Source organism: Abramis brama (assembly GCF_963993115.1).
Source record: "Abramis brama genome assembly, chromosome: 2".
NCBI lineage: Eukaryota > Metazoa > Chordata > Actinopteri > Cypriniformes > Leuciscidae > Abramis > Abramis brama.
Window position 1 is genome coordinate 53,389,261 of NC_139964.1, and position 14,125 is coordinate 53,403,385.

The window sequence follows — 14,125 nt, forward strand, 5'->3', positions numbered from 1 at the left end:
TATTGTCGCGTGTTGTCACTGCTCTGATGATTTTATCAGTAAAATAGTTTAGCAACTTAAAATCTAAAAGATGTTTCTCACAAGGTGCAGATAAACGTAGTTTCGCTATTAGTAGACATTGGTAGAGACGCACAGACTGAGGTCAAATTCACACACGCTTAATCTCTGTCTCTCTCTCTATAACTGGATTAGTCAGTGGCTGAAGTCTCCGTTACTAACTCTAAAATGACGTTTTGGAATTAGCAACGGAGGCTTGGGATTAGATGCGTAAGCAAATAGTCCTACACACAAGAGCGTTTTAAGGACAAAAACTTGACAAACGTCTTGAAATACATCATCTGAACAATGATTTGAGGTGTGGTAACCGTAGTATAAGCGGAATAATTGACTCCGGGATGTTGAATTATTAGAAAAATAATGCATAGTGACACCAGAGGTGTAACGGCCACGACGCATGTGCATTATTTTTCTAATAATTCAGCGGTCCGTCGTCAATTATTCCTTACATATTCTGTGAATGAGACAAACTGTCAGTTTCCAATCTTTGTCTTGTCATCATTTGTTTTTTTTTACATTTTTGTATATTAAAATGTCTTAGCAAAAAATATCTAGTTAATATATATGTTTAAAAATAAATTATGACTATATTACTATGTATTGTTATATCGGTTCATATACAGGAAAGTGATTAAATATCATTATTCATTCTTAGTGATTATTTAATGGAAAAATTGAGGAAAACGTATTGATTATTTTTACTTAAAGTTTTTGCATTTTTTCTTTAAGTTTTTGTAGTAAATATTTAGAAAATACTTGGCAACACTGGCTGATTGAAAATATTGTGATATATCAAGTATAATCAAATGGCTGAAAAACACTTATATAATTATTTTAATTATTATTTATACATAGTATTTCCTTTTTCCAGCAATAAAGTATTGCAATGGTGAAATGTACATTTACTTCACCTGCATTAGCTTTTGTAGGTCATTTCAGTATTTGAAATGGCCTTTATCTGATTTAACTAGGCAGAGAAAGTACTTACTCGAAAAGATTGAGCAAACATTCAGTGGGTCACAGAGATTAAACATTATTAGTGTTGGTAGGTGACCAGTCAGCAGAACAAGTGCAGCAAAGTAGAAAATTAGCTCCTCGTAAATAAGACCCTGATGATGTCTGTGGCAGCTGCAATGTATAAACTGATATAAAATCCATTTTTGCCCCATCTGTGCAGTTTCAAAAACTCTGATATTTATGAACTAAGAGATTTATAGAAACACCTCCCATATTCTCATAAATACAGATTTATTAAACATTCAGTTTGGTTCAGTTTATCTCTGTCATTTATTAAACATTTCATAAACCCTTAATCATTTAACATGTTCTCCTTAACTAACCCATAAAAATACCCATTGCCATGACAACCAGCGTTTACCTTCCATTATCGCGGCCGACGCCCCACACGCGGATGCTTGCGATTGGCTGAGAGTGTAGAACGCAACGATCCATCGGATCAACCAGATTCAGCATGTTATTCTCCAGAATGAGGTACATATCCTTCCCCTGGAAACACACGCACAACGCCAGAGAACAAGATGAGAGTTTAGTTTCAAAACCTAGTGAGCTTTCTTGCTGTCTAATGCCTACATAGGCAGCTGCCTTCTAAGTAGGGGCGGCGGGCATTTTGGGGGCCCCAAGCAAAGTCAGGATCTCAGGATCTCTGAATTGCACAACAGTATTATTGAATAGAATTAAGTGAGACATTTAAAAATATATATTTGTTCAACTGCATACCAAAAATTGTCTACACTTTTGTACTTGCTCCCTTAAGCTTTAAGATATAAACCTTCTTGGTTTTGGATACATCAAGAGTCTTAATTTTGTCTATTGTCTTCAATATTCAAAATTACACTGTGTCCATTCAGCTATGAGAAAATAAACCTCTTGCTTTTAGCTTGAACAACTGTCTTCTTATTGTGAAATATGGCTGATATTCCGATTCTCAAATATGTGTTAGTGTTTGTATTTTGTCTTTTAAACACTTTTATAATGATTATGTTATATAATAACGGGTGATCAGTGCCGCCATGTAATAGTTTGCTCTTCAGCGCAGAGAATCAGAGTTGTCGGATTTACAACACATAAATTCATTCACATCTCCCGAAAAAAATGAAAGTAAGTGGCCGGTGAACTGGGAGAAGGATAAAAAATAACAATAAAAGTAAACTATTTAGTTACCTACACAATGTATTTCTGACGTGAATAAAACAATGGCGATTTGGTTAGTGTTAGTTCACCCAAACATGAAAATGCCATCATTTACTCAACCTCATCGTTCCAAACCCATATGACTTTCGTGCATTTATGGGACATATTTATTTTTATTTGAATGAAATTTGGGAGATTTCTGTAGCACTCACAAAATATACACTAGGCTCGGCTTTGGTGTTAGCACATTTTTTAAGCTAAAAACATGATACTATAATAAGCATAAAACGTATAGCACATGCAAATAATGGGTAGAAAAGTTGAATTTTCTGAATTTTTTAAACTATGCTTTTTGGTATTGAAATGTAATTATATTGTAATCCATGTAATTTTAGACAAATAGCTCAACTCAAACAGAACACACAGTAGCGCCATGTTGCTAAGTTTAAACCGTAATATTCTAATAAGTATTAAATGCACAACACATGGAAACAATGGGTAAAACAGTAAATTTTGTAAATTCGACTGAAGTTTTTGAACTTTGCTTTTTTGTATTGAATGAAATGTAAGTATATTATAATCCATGTCATTTCAAACAAATAGCACTGGTTGAGTTGCTGCTAAATTAAAACTTGATACTCTAATAAAACAAGCTTTTTTTAATGCAGCTTATTTACAATTGTCAGCTTATCTGTCAAATCAAAGCTTTTCAGTATTAAATAAAATATCATTATATTTATCAACCAATGTTTCTCTTGCTTCACTTTATTCACACAATTTCTGCAAGTGCAAATGCAAGTGCTTGTATGTATGTTGGAAGTAATGAATAAAAGATCAGACCAGAAAATAAAAGGTAGAAGGAGAACAGAGGCTCTCTTCTTGTGTCCTGTCACAACACATTAAACTCTCTTTCTCTTCTATGCTTTTTTTCTGCATGACATTTTCAGCTTTCCCTCTTTTCATTACTTCTATTCTTTCTTGAATTGTCTCATTTTGTCCCTCTCTTTTTATCATCTCTTTTTTAAAGATGATCCAAGACACGCTTAGAAACATTGTGTGTATTTTGTAATGAATATGTGTGTGCCCTGCTAAACAGATTGGCACTAAAGATGGTTTAGTGCTGGTCTAGCTGCCAACAGAGCCATATAAATCTTAAGTGTGGTTGGTCAACCAGCATGGGTTCTTATAAATCTGGTTGACAATGGTCTTGGTAGTTGTGCATTTGTGTGTGTGTGTGTGTGAGAGAGAGAGTGTGTGTGTGTGTGTCTCACCTCTCCCCAGATGCCCACAGTGTCTCGTATGTCATTCTTGCAGTAGGACAGTTGACGGATGCAGTTGTTAACAGCGACACTGCTTTTACCTGGAGCTAAGTCCTCTTCTGCCATCTCTACCCAGCCGAGAGAGCGCACAGCAAAACACTGTAATAAACACAAACCCACTGATTAAGCACAAACACTGTAACACAACTACTGCGCTACAACAACACACTTTATGCAAATGAAGAGTACAGCAAATATACGAATTAAGACATAACAACAACAGTTCCCTTACAAGGGAACTCGCGTTGCGTCGAGATTTGACGCTATGGGAACGCTTTGCGTGATGATGTCTTGAAGCACATGTAAAATCAGTCCAATGGCGTGGCGGAACGTCAGAGGCGGGTGACGTCACGTACCAGGAAACTATAAAGCCTGCCTGAAAACAGAAAGCGAAAGCTTCTGTGTCTTCAGTAGCGCTCTTTGTGAATTTGTCAGTCTTATTTGGTGTTGTCTGTCTTTATAAAGTACACAAGCACTATGGCGAGCAAGCAGCAATTTAAACAGTGTGTCCATCCCTGCCCGCGTTATTTAACGGGAGGTGATACTCACGTTTTATGTGTTGCTTGTTTGGGTGAGGAGCATGCCCAGTCAGCACTCGAGGGTGCTGGCTGCGAGCATTGTGATGCGCTGCCTTTGCGTACGCTCCGATCCCGCCTGGCGTTCTTCAGCGAGGACGCTCAGGCTCGCGTTCCCCAGGGCTCTGGTCCCGCCGCTGCCGAGGCACGGCGCCGATCACAGACCTGGGGTTCGCAAATGGATGTATCAGCGGGGTTTGAGACGGGCTCAGCCTTATCTCAGCCTTCACCTGATAGATCCAGTGCCTCTTCTCGGGGTTCGGAAGCACGCGTTGCGGTTCCTTCCGCCCCGATTGAGGCACCAACGCTGCAACTATCCAGTTCTGAGGAACTGGATGTTGTTAGTGTTGATGCTGAGTCTGAGGATTCGCCACCTCATTCTCATGCGTTTGAGGAGTTATTAGAGGTTGTGACCAGAGCAGTCGAAAGACTTAATATTGAGTGGCCATCAGATAAGCAGGACGTTCGTTCGAAAAGCAAGCTTGACGAACGTTTTCTGCCATCCAGGTCACAGCCTCAACGTCAGAGCCTTCCGTTTTTCCCCGATCTCCACACCGAGGTGTCGAGATCGTGGGATAAACCAGTCTCATATAGAGTTTACACCACACAAACTTCCAACTATTCCTCTATATATAAATATAAAGAGCATGGTTATGGGGAAATGCCGAAGGTGGAGTAGACGCTCGCGAGCTATCTTTCTCCAGCAACGGCATCTTCCCTAAAGGCTCCGATGTTGCCTACTAAGCCCGTCAGAGTTACGTCTTCTCTGGTGGGCAAAGCATACTCCGCTGCTGGTCAAGCTGCAGCGTGTCTACATACTATGTCCCTGCTGCAGGCTTACCAAGCCGAATTATTGAGTGATTTGGGTGAGGGCGGGGGTATTGGTCCTGAGGTTGTGTGTGAGTTACGTAGAGCCACAGATTTGTCTCTCAGGGCCACCAAGGAGACGGCTAAATCCATCGGCCGCTCTATGGCAGCCCTGGTGGCCACTGAGAGGCATCTTTGGCTCAACCTATGTAATATTAAGGAGAAGGAGAAGAATTTTCTTTTGGATGCGCCCATTTCTACTTCGGGTCTGTTTGGCAATGCCGTTAACACTGCTGTAGAAAAGTTTCAGGAAGCTTCTAAACAGGCAGCTGCCCTTCAAAAACTCCTCCCCCGCCGCTCTTATCACGAGGCTGCTGAGCGGGAGCAGCCTCACACATCCAAAATGAGCTCACATGCATCACACCGTGCCACTCAGAAACAGAGCATTTCCTCCCGTGCTCCCCCACAAAAATCACGGGGACACGGAGGGCGCTCTCAAACCCAGCAGCCTTCGAGGGGTAGAACGGATCTGCGGACCGTTATTATTGCCAAGAAGGCTGCGGGGAAGAAACCCTGACGCTCAAGGGCTCAGGAAAATGAGGGTAGTCCCCCCCGAAGTAGAGCGGTCAACACCTCTTTTTACGGTGCCCGTCTCTCTTCGGTGCCCTCAGGGGACCGTTCTGCCAACCCTGCCACCTCCGGTGCTTCAGGGCGCAGCGGTCTCCGGCGAGCACATATCTCAAGGACCACCCGAAAACGTAGTGGCCTCGGGATGCCCACCCCCTCTGAGGAGGGTGTTAGAGCAGTCCGTTCAGTCGTTCCCTGCCGATGCGCCGTTACAGGGCGACGAACTGATTACTCAACAACAACAAAATCCAGAAGCCAGTCTCGAGAGACTGGTACCTCTAGTAGAATCTTTGACAGCGTGGAAGCTACTGCCAAATGTTTCTCGATGGGTCCTGCACACCGTAGAAAAAGGGTATCAAATACTGTCACCGCCACGTATAGAGTCCATCCTTGCAGCTGTGAAAAGTGTAAAGCTAGGCCAGCTACTCACTGTCAAACAATTCCAGAGACTGTTGGGTCTCATGGCAGCAGCTTCCAACGTGATACCTTTTGGACTGCTGCACATGAGGCCCCTGCAGTGGTGGCTCAGGACCAGGGGGTTTTCCCCAAGGGGCAACCCATTTCGCACAATCAAGGTCATGCGGCGATGCCTACGTGCCTTGGTTATGTGGAAGAAACCTTGGTTCCTGTCCCAAGGCCCAGTGTTGGGAGCTCCTTGTCGTCGCAAACTGCTAACGACGGATGCTTCCCTCACGGGTTGGGGAGCGATTCTAGAGGGTCGCTCATCTCAAGGTCTGTGGGAAGACCATCATCGTTCTTGGCATATCAATCGCCTAGAGATGTTAGCTGTTTTCCGGGCTCTGAGGAGCTTTATCACAGATCTCAGGGGACACCATGTGCTAGTACATACGGACAACACGTCGGTAGTCGCCTATATAAATCACCAAGGGGGTTTGCGCTCACGCCCATTATGCAATCTGGCACGCCATATCCTCCTGTGGTCCCAGGGGAAGCTGTTGTCACTCAGGGCAGCTTACATTCCTGGGGTCCAGAATTTAGGAGCAGACACTCTGTCAAGACAGGGGCTGAGGCCCGGGGAATGGAGGCTCCACCCCGAGGTGGTGGAGCTGATATGGAGGGAGTTTGGCCAAGCACAAGTGGATCTGTTTGCGTCTCGAGAGACGTCTCACTGTCCACTTTGGTTCTCCCTCACGCATCCAGCTCCTCTGGGACTGGATGCTATGGTACAGACGTGGCCGAGGCTACGTCTGTACGCTTCTCCCCCAGTTGCTCTGCTCCCGGGAATTCTGGAGAGAGTTCGCAGGGACCGGATTCACCTAATTCTTGTAGCCCCGCGGAGAGCCTTGTAGCCTTGTGGCCGGGCAGAGTTTGGTTTCCCGATCTTGTGTCTCTCCTCGACGGGCCTCCTCTGGAGCTACCCGTCAGGAGGGACCTTCTGTCCCAAGCGGAGGGCTCGATATTACACCCCCGACCAGAACTGTGGAACCTGTGGGCTTGGCCTCTGAGGGGGCCCAGCTCATAGAGTCAGGTCTCTCAACTGAGGTTGTTGAAACCATTCTACAGTCCAGAGCTCCCTCCACGAGGAAACTTTATGCCCTGAAGTGGAGAGTATTCACTTCTTGGTGTAGTGACCGTCGGTTGGACCCAGTTAACTGCCCAATTGGTATAGTGCTGGAGTTCCTGCAGGACCGGTTCACTGCAGGTCTGACCCCGTCCACTTTAAAGGTTTATGTGGCGGCCATAGGTGCTTACCACATTCCTTTGGGTGGAATGTCTGTGGGGAAATACCCCTTGGTATCTCGTTTCCTTCGTGGCACCTGGAGGCTGAGGCCTGCAGTTCGCTCTAGGGTGCCACCTTGGGATTTGTCCATTGCGCTGCAAGGCCTTTCCCTGGCCCCCTTTGAGCCTATTGAGGAGGTTCCTGAGAAGTTCTTGACATTGAAAGCTCTGTTCCTTCTAGCTATTTCTTCTCTCAAGAGGATAGGGGATCTTCAAGCATTGTCGGTTGCTCCGTCATGCTTAGAGTTTGCACCGGGTATGGTTAAAGCTTTTCTGCATCCGAGGCCGGGTTATATCCCCAAGGTCCCCACTAATGTGGCTAGACCTATTGTTCTGCAGGCCTTCTGTCCTCCTCCCTTTCAGAATGCGGACCAGGAGACGAATAATTTGCTTTGCCCAGTTCGGGCGTTAGACGCTTATGTCCACAGAGCTGCCCTGTGGCGTAAAAGTGATCAGCTGTTTGTATGCTCTGGGTCCCCTAACAAGGGATCTCCAGTGTCTAAGCAAAGAATGAGCAAGTGGGTGGGTGAGGCTATTTCGCTTGCTTATGAAGCGGCCGGGCAGCCTTCTCCTATGGCTGTCCGGTCGCACTCTACAAGGAGTATGGCGGCCTCCAAGGCCCTTATTTCAGGAGTTTCTCTCCAGGACGTGTGTGATGCGGCAGGCTGGTCCTCACCGCACACCTTTGTCAGGTTTTACTCCTTGGACCTGGACTCTACACCAGGGTCTCAGGTCCTGTCATCCTAGTGCTGCTCTTTATGATTTCACACAGGACAGACACTTGTAGCTATGGTGGCGTTGGTATAGACGTTCCCATAACGTCAAATCTCGACGCAACGCGAGTTCCCTTGAAAGGGAACGCCTCGGTTACGACTGCAACCTCGGTTCCCTGAAGAGGGAACGAGCGTTGCGTCACCTTGCCATATCTCCTTTGTGCCTGACAGCGACTACTTCAGACTTTACGAAGCTTTCGCTTTCTGTTTTCAGGCAGGCTTTATAGTTTCCTGGTACGTGACGTCACCCGCCTCTGACGTTCCGCCACACCATTGGACTGATTTTACATGTGCTTCAAGACATCATCACGCAAAGCGTTCCCATAGCGTCAAATCTCGACGCAACGCTCGTTCCCTCTTCAGGGAACCGAGGTTACAGTCGTAACCGAGGCGTTTTCACAGGAACAAGTACCATTATATAGTATCATGTTTATCTATTATACTGTATATACAGACCCTTTCCAAAAAATTAGAATATCATGGAAAAGTTTATTTATTTCCATAATTCCATTCAAAATGTTAAACTTCCATAGATTATAGATTCAGGGCCCACAACTTAAACGATTTCAAGTATTTAGTTGTTTATTTGTACATAATTTGGGCTTCCAGCTCATAAAACCCACGAAAACAGGATTTCAAAAAATTTGAATATTACATGAAATCACACAGTAATTACACAGTGATACCATGGTCAATGAACCAGGTTTTGGTTCTTTTGGCAGTGTGGGCAGGTGCAAATCCTGCTGGAAAATGAAGTCAGCATCTCCATAAAGCTTGTCTGCTGAAGGAAGCATGAAGTGCTCTGAAAATGTCCTGGTAGACGGTTGCGTTGAGTGGACAGCACAGTGGACCAGCACCAGCCGATGACATGGCTCCCCAAACCAACACAGACTGTGGAAACTTCACACTGGACTTCAAGCATCTTGGATTGTGTGCCTCTCCATTCTTCCTCCAGACTCTGGGACCTTGGTTTCCAAATGAGATGCAAAATTTGCTCTCATCAGAAAAGAGGACTTTGGTCCACTGTGCTTTATTAAATCCAGAGTCAACGCAGCCGTCTGCCAGGACATTTTCAGATCACTTCATGCTTCCTTCATTTTCCAGCAGGATTTGCACCTGCCCACACTGCCAAAAGAACCAAAACCTGGTTCAATGACCATGGTATCACTGTGTAATTACTGTGTGATTTCATGTAATATTCAAATTTTTTGAAATCCTGTTTTCGTGGGTTTTATGAGCTGGAAGCCCAAATTATGTACAAATAAACAACTAAATACTTGAAATCGTTTAAGGTGTGGGCCCTGAATCTATAATCTATGGAAGTTTAACGTTTTGAATGGAATTATGGAAATAAATAAACTTTTCCATGATATAAAATTTTTTTAGAAAGGGTCTGTATATATCTTAGCGTTATTCCTGTGGTGCCAGGATGCCCTTCCTGTCACAGGAGAATTTTGGATATGAAGCATAATGTTTTATATATATATAAATATATATATATATATATATATATATATGTTTAATGCTATAACATTATGATTAATATCCAAAATTCTCCTACTCTATAGTGGAAGATATCTATAGAGACTAAACTGAGGAAACGCCTCAGTCTAAAATTTCACATGGCATCTTCTAAGAATAGCTGCTGTTAAAACAAGTGAGAAAGAGAGAGCATTCCTACACATACGATCATTAACACACACACACACACTGAGATCAAACACACACACACACACACACACACACACACTGAGATCAAACACACACACACACACACACACACACACACACTGAGATCAAACAAGACGCTTTTTACTGGAAGATCTTTTCTTTCATCTTCCACTTGTTCCCCTCCTCCTTACTCATCTGTATCTCATTCCCAACACTCCAAGAGCAAATTCATCCATCATTCAGTCTCTCTTCTTTTCTAACAATCTGTGATGATGAGGCTCCTCCATTATGAAAGTGTTTGTGTGAGAGAGAGATTAATAATAGGCTCATTTAATAATCTCATCTAGAAACGCAATATTATATAATATAATAATAAAAATGATAATAAAATAGGCCCAAATGATAAACTGTAACTACTACATGAGCATATTAGAATGATTTCTGAAGGATCATGTGACACTGAAGACTTAAGAAAGTATGCAGAAAATTCAGCTTTGCCATCACAGGAATAAATTACATTTTAAAATATATTACAATAGAAAACAGTTATCTTAAACTTTTATAATATTTTAAAATGTCACTGTTTTTATTGTATCTTTGATCAAATAAAGCCAGCCTTAATGAGCATAAAAGAATGCTTTCAGAAACATTAAAAATCTTACCAACACCAAACTTTTAAATAGTGGTGTATGTGACACAAGGCATACTGTAACTGAACGATCCAATACACGCGGAGCAAGCGCACAACAACGAGATCAAAGGTAATAATTGCACACAAAAAAAAAAAGAAATCTGAAGGATTGGACTGGAATGTGGAACACTTTTGTTAAAGCGATAGTTTACCCCAAAAGTCAAAAATAGACTTTATCACTGTACTATTTTTGACCATTTTGTACCTTCAGTCATGTCCACCATCCACTTTCATTGCAAAGTAAAAAAGCAATGTGGACATATCTTGTATCATTTTCTTTTTAATCAGTGTAGTACATTACAATTTTGTAATTTTTTATTGATTTGTTTAACATTTTGTGTTTTGTTACACAAATGCATGTGTATTTATGGCATAGTATTCTGACAGAAGTGATGTTGTTTAGTGCTTTATATTAACAGCAGGGCTCCACTAAGGATTTAACTCACTCTTATTTGTGTATGTATATATATATAGTAAAAATCTAAATTACAAATGTGTTTTTTCATTGTCTTGTTTACCCTACTACCACATGTCCCCAAACATGACGCATGTGCATGTCTTTGAGCAGCCACCAGATGGCACTGTATATCTAGAATTACATTTGAAGTTGAAATCTCCTGACAGAACCACCAATTTCCACTAATATAAAAAACAGCAATAAACAATGTTTATTAAATAATTTGTGCCAATCCTGCTACATGGTTAAACCATACATTTATCATGCTTATTTAGACAAACAATCTCACTATCAGTAAATACACAGTAATGTTACAGTAATAGAGAACATCAATGCATTATGTACTCTTAAACAGGGCTTGAAATGTATATTTTTCCAATGCTTTCCATGCATTTTATGCTCATATTAACTAGCTGTTTTCTATTTGCATTTCTATCAAGACAAGTCTCAGAAGAGTTTAGCATGGTAATGGATATGACAATATTAATCTATTTGGTCTTGGCAGAATAGATCTGCTACGCTGCCGCTGAGCAAGAACTGAGACTTGCTACTGCCAATACATACACAGACATACTGCTGCTCCACAAATAGCATATCTGAAATTACTCATAGCAGATCTATACAGATGGAGCTGGGGAAGGTGGAAGGTTTCAGAGAAACTGCTACAGCAAACACTGACCAACTATTTAAATGTTTAGCAACAAGCTCATTGACTGCAGATGCAACATGAACCAATCAGCTTGAGCCATGTAGTTAACAATGTAACTAAGGACCCATTAGCCTGAGCCATCTAGAGTTTCATGAGAGAACTTGGTATATATGTCATATCACTGCCAGAATCATACTTGAAATCTGTCTCTTGCATCTTGCAATGCTAAATGTTCATGTATTAATGCAAGGAACATTACACATTTGTGTCTACTAATAAAATCTCCATTGAGGGAAAAGGTGTAATATGATATGACAGTAGCGACAAAGGTTTTCTTTAGTACATGTTTGTATGTCTTTGATTTGATTTATGTTTGTCTCTTACAACAGCAAGAGTTTGACTATCATTCTTACAATTTGACTTAAACCATATAATGTTGCAGTTCCTAAAACAATTGGAAATACCAGCTCCATTATACAGTATATTATACACATTTATTACAGAGCTTGGTGAGTGTTAAGTTGGATCCTGTCCTCAGGGCTAAAATAAGTTCCCTGTACAGTTGTTTTCTTTGAATAGCTGCAGTGTGTGCAGAACAAACTCGTGTGCTCTCACCTTGGCTTCAGGGTCACTGTTAATGCTGCTGGAATCTTCATCTTCCACAGGAGCAGGGTTTCTAAACACAGATGACACGCAGTCAGAAGAGACATTTTTACATCTCACTTTACCGTAATGTTATCCTCTCCCTCATTCATTTGTATTTATTTATTCTCTTTCACACACCGTAGCTTGAGGGAGGCATAGCGGAGAGTTGCGCCTTCAAACTCTTTCAGACTGGGGTCAGGGTTTATTGTGGCCGCCTGTAGATCCTGAAGCAGAGATAAAGCAGAGATGCTTAAACATGAGAACACAACCATACAGCAAAATATACAAATATACAGCATGGAGCCAGTTCCTTGAGCACAGAGATCTGTGTTGATGTGCAGGTCACACAAAAACAAAACAGGAAACACAGTTCCTGCGATGAGTGATTAAACAAACTGAACTGAAAATGATTAACCAGTTTTACATCACACAAAGGTTGAACCCTGCACATTTTACAAAAGCAATATATTAAGAGGGTGAGGAGAAATGAAGAGTGATAAACCTCAGTCTGCATAAACCTCAGTAAAGTTTGTTGTATATATATCCAAATATATTTTTTAAACAATTTTTTTTAACAATTTTTTAACCCAATTTGGCAGTTTATGTTTGTTTTAAGCATAATAATGAAATTTAGTGAGGTTTATCTTAAATAAAATAAAAAACTATTTGAAAAAAGGGGAACGTTTATTTTTTATTTATTTTTTCATTTAGTTATATAAATGATTTTTGCAGTGCATGCAGACAAAATACAAAATCCATGCTTAGAAGAAAGGTTAAAGGTCAAAAGGTGAGGAAGGTATGAAGCAGTACAGGATCTCAGAGCACAACTACACCAGTAGAACATCTACAGGTACAGACTTTTCTTTGAATTCTTTTTATAATGCAAAATACAGTTGCAAAATATGGGCTCAAATCACCTGCCACTGGCCAGAAAAAATATATTTTGGACCCTGTGAAGAGCAGAACCAAGTGTTGTTCCAAGTGCAGTTCCCTGAGACTTTCTACTGTGTATTTGGTTCAATAAAAAACTGCCTGAGATACTAACCTTCCAGACCTCACTGTCAATCTTTCCCACTGCAAAATCACTCCATGGCTGTTTCTGCACCATTATTCACACACAAATATACAAACAAGGAGGACAAGGTTGAGGAGTCAGGGGTGGGAGGGTGGAGAGAGACAAGACAGGGTTGTTAGATCACTCATCAAGAATGTGTGTGTGTGTGTCAAGTCAAGTCAGGTCAAGTCATCTTCATTTATATAGCGCTTTTAAGTAAGTAAGTAAGTAAGTAAAATTTATTTATACAGCGCCTTTCACAGACACAATGGGTCACAAGGCGCTTTACAATAGACAATAAAACATAATAATTTAACATTGAAACAATCTTACATTTAACAATGTAGATTGTTTCAAAGCAGCTTTACAGAGATAAGCATATAATTTAAGGTAACAGAGATTGTTTTGGCTTTATAGTGGTTCTTTAATAAAGTTATTTTCCAGCTAAAGTTAGTTTTGATTGATTCGCTTCCGTCGCAACGATCATTTGTTATTAAATTAGGGGCCGCTAAGACGACACCATTCTCTCTACACAGACTTTAAACGCGAACCTGTGATAAACGCTGATGACGTTTACATGTGCATTAAGAATTGGTTCTATAGTTATGTGCGTTTGAATATATGTGCGCAGGTTTGTAATTCCCTACAGACCAAGCCTAAACAAAGTACTGGTCTTTCCTTATAAATTTTGATACAGAATTTTATTTTATTTTGTCACTTCGGGGTAGGTACGCGAAACGAATTTTCCCGACAACGCTTTATCTGTAGAGTGGTAAAGGGATCCTCCATAGGGAGAGACTAGTTGGCACTTCAGCACTTCAGCACTGCGTGTGTGTGTGTGTGTGTGTGTGTGTGTGTGTGTACAGTATCTGGCTGTTGGGTGTTTGGTTGTGATTGATTTGATTAGAT

The 14,125-nt window shown here is 41.4% G+C and overlaps 1 protein-coding gene across 7 annotated transcripts in view; it reads right to left on the minus strand.

Moving 5' to 3' along the window:
- Positions 1 to 14,125, minus strand: part of apbb2b (amyloid beta (A4) precursor protein-binding, family B, member 2b) — a 59,721-nt gene that overhangs the window by 11,823 nt on the left and 33,773 nt on the right. For 4 of the 7 annotated variants that reach the window (XM_084096724.1, XM_084096725.1, XM_084096723.1 and 1 more), the window contains exons 9-13: positions 13,208 to 13,261; positions 12,301 to 12,386; positions 12,133 to 12,193; positions 3,480 to 3,626; positions 1,436 to 1,563 (exon numbers count right to left, since the gene is read on the minus strand). In XM_084096724.1, the coding sequence (XP_083952850.1) occupies positions 1,436 to 1,563; positions 3,480 to 3,626; positions 12,133 to 12,193; positions 12,301 to 12,386; positions 13,208 to 13,261 (476 nt within the window). The remainder of the gene's footprint in view (positions 1 to 1,435; positions 1,564 to 3,479; positions 3,627 to 12,132; positions 12,194 to 12,300; positions 12,387 to 13,207; positions 13,262 to 14,125) is intronic. The other 3 variants (XM_084096728.1, XM_084096727.1, XM_084096726.1) reach the window with 1 other exon arrangement.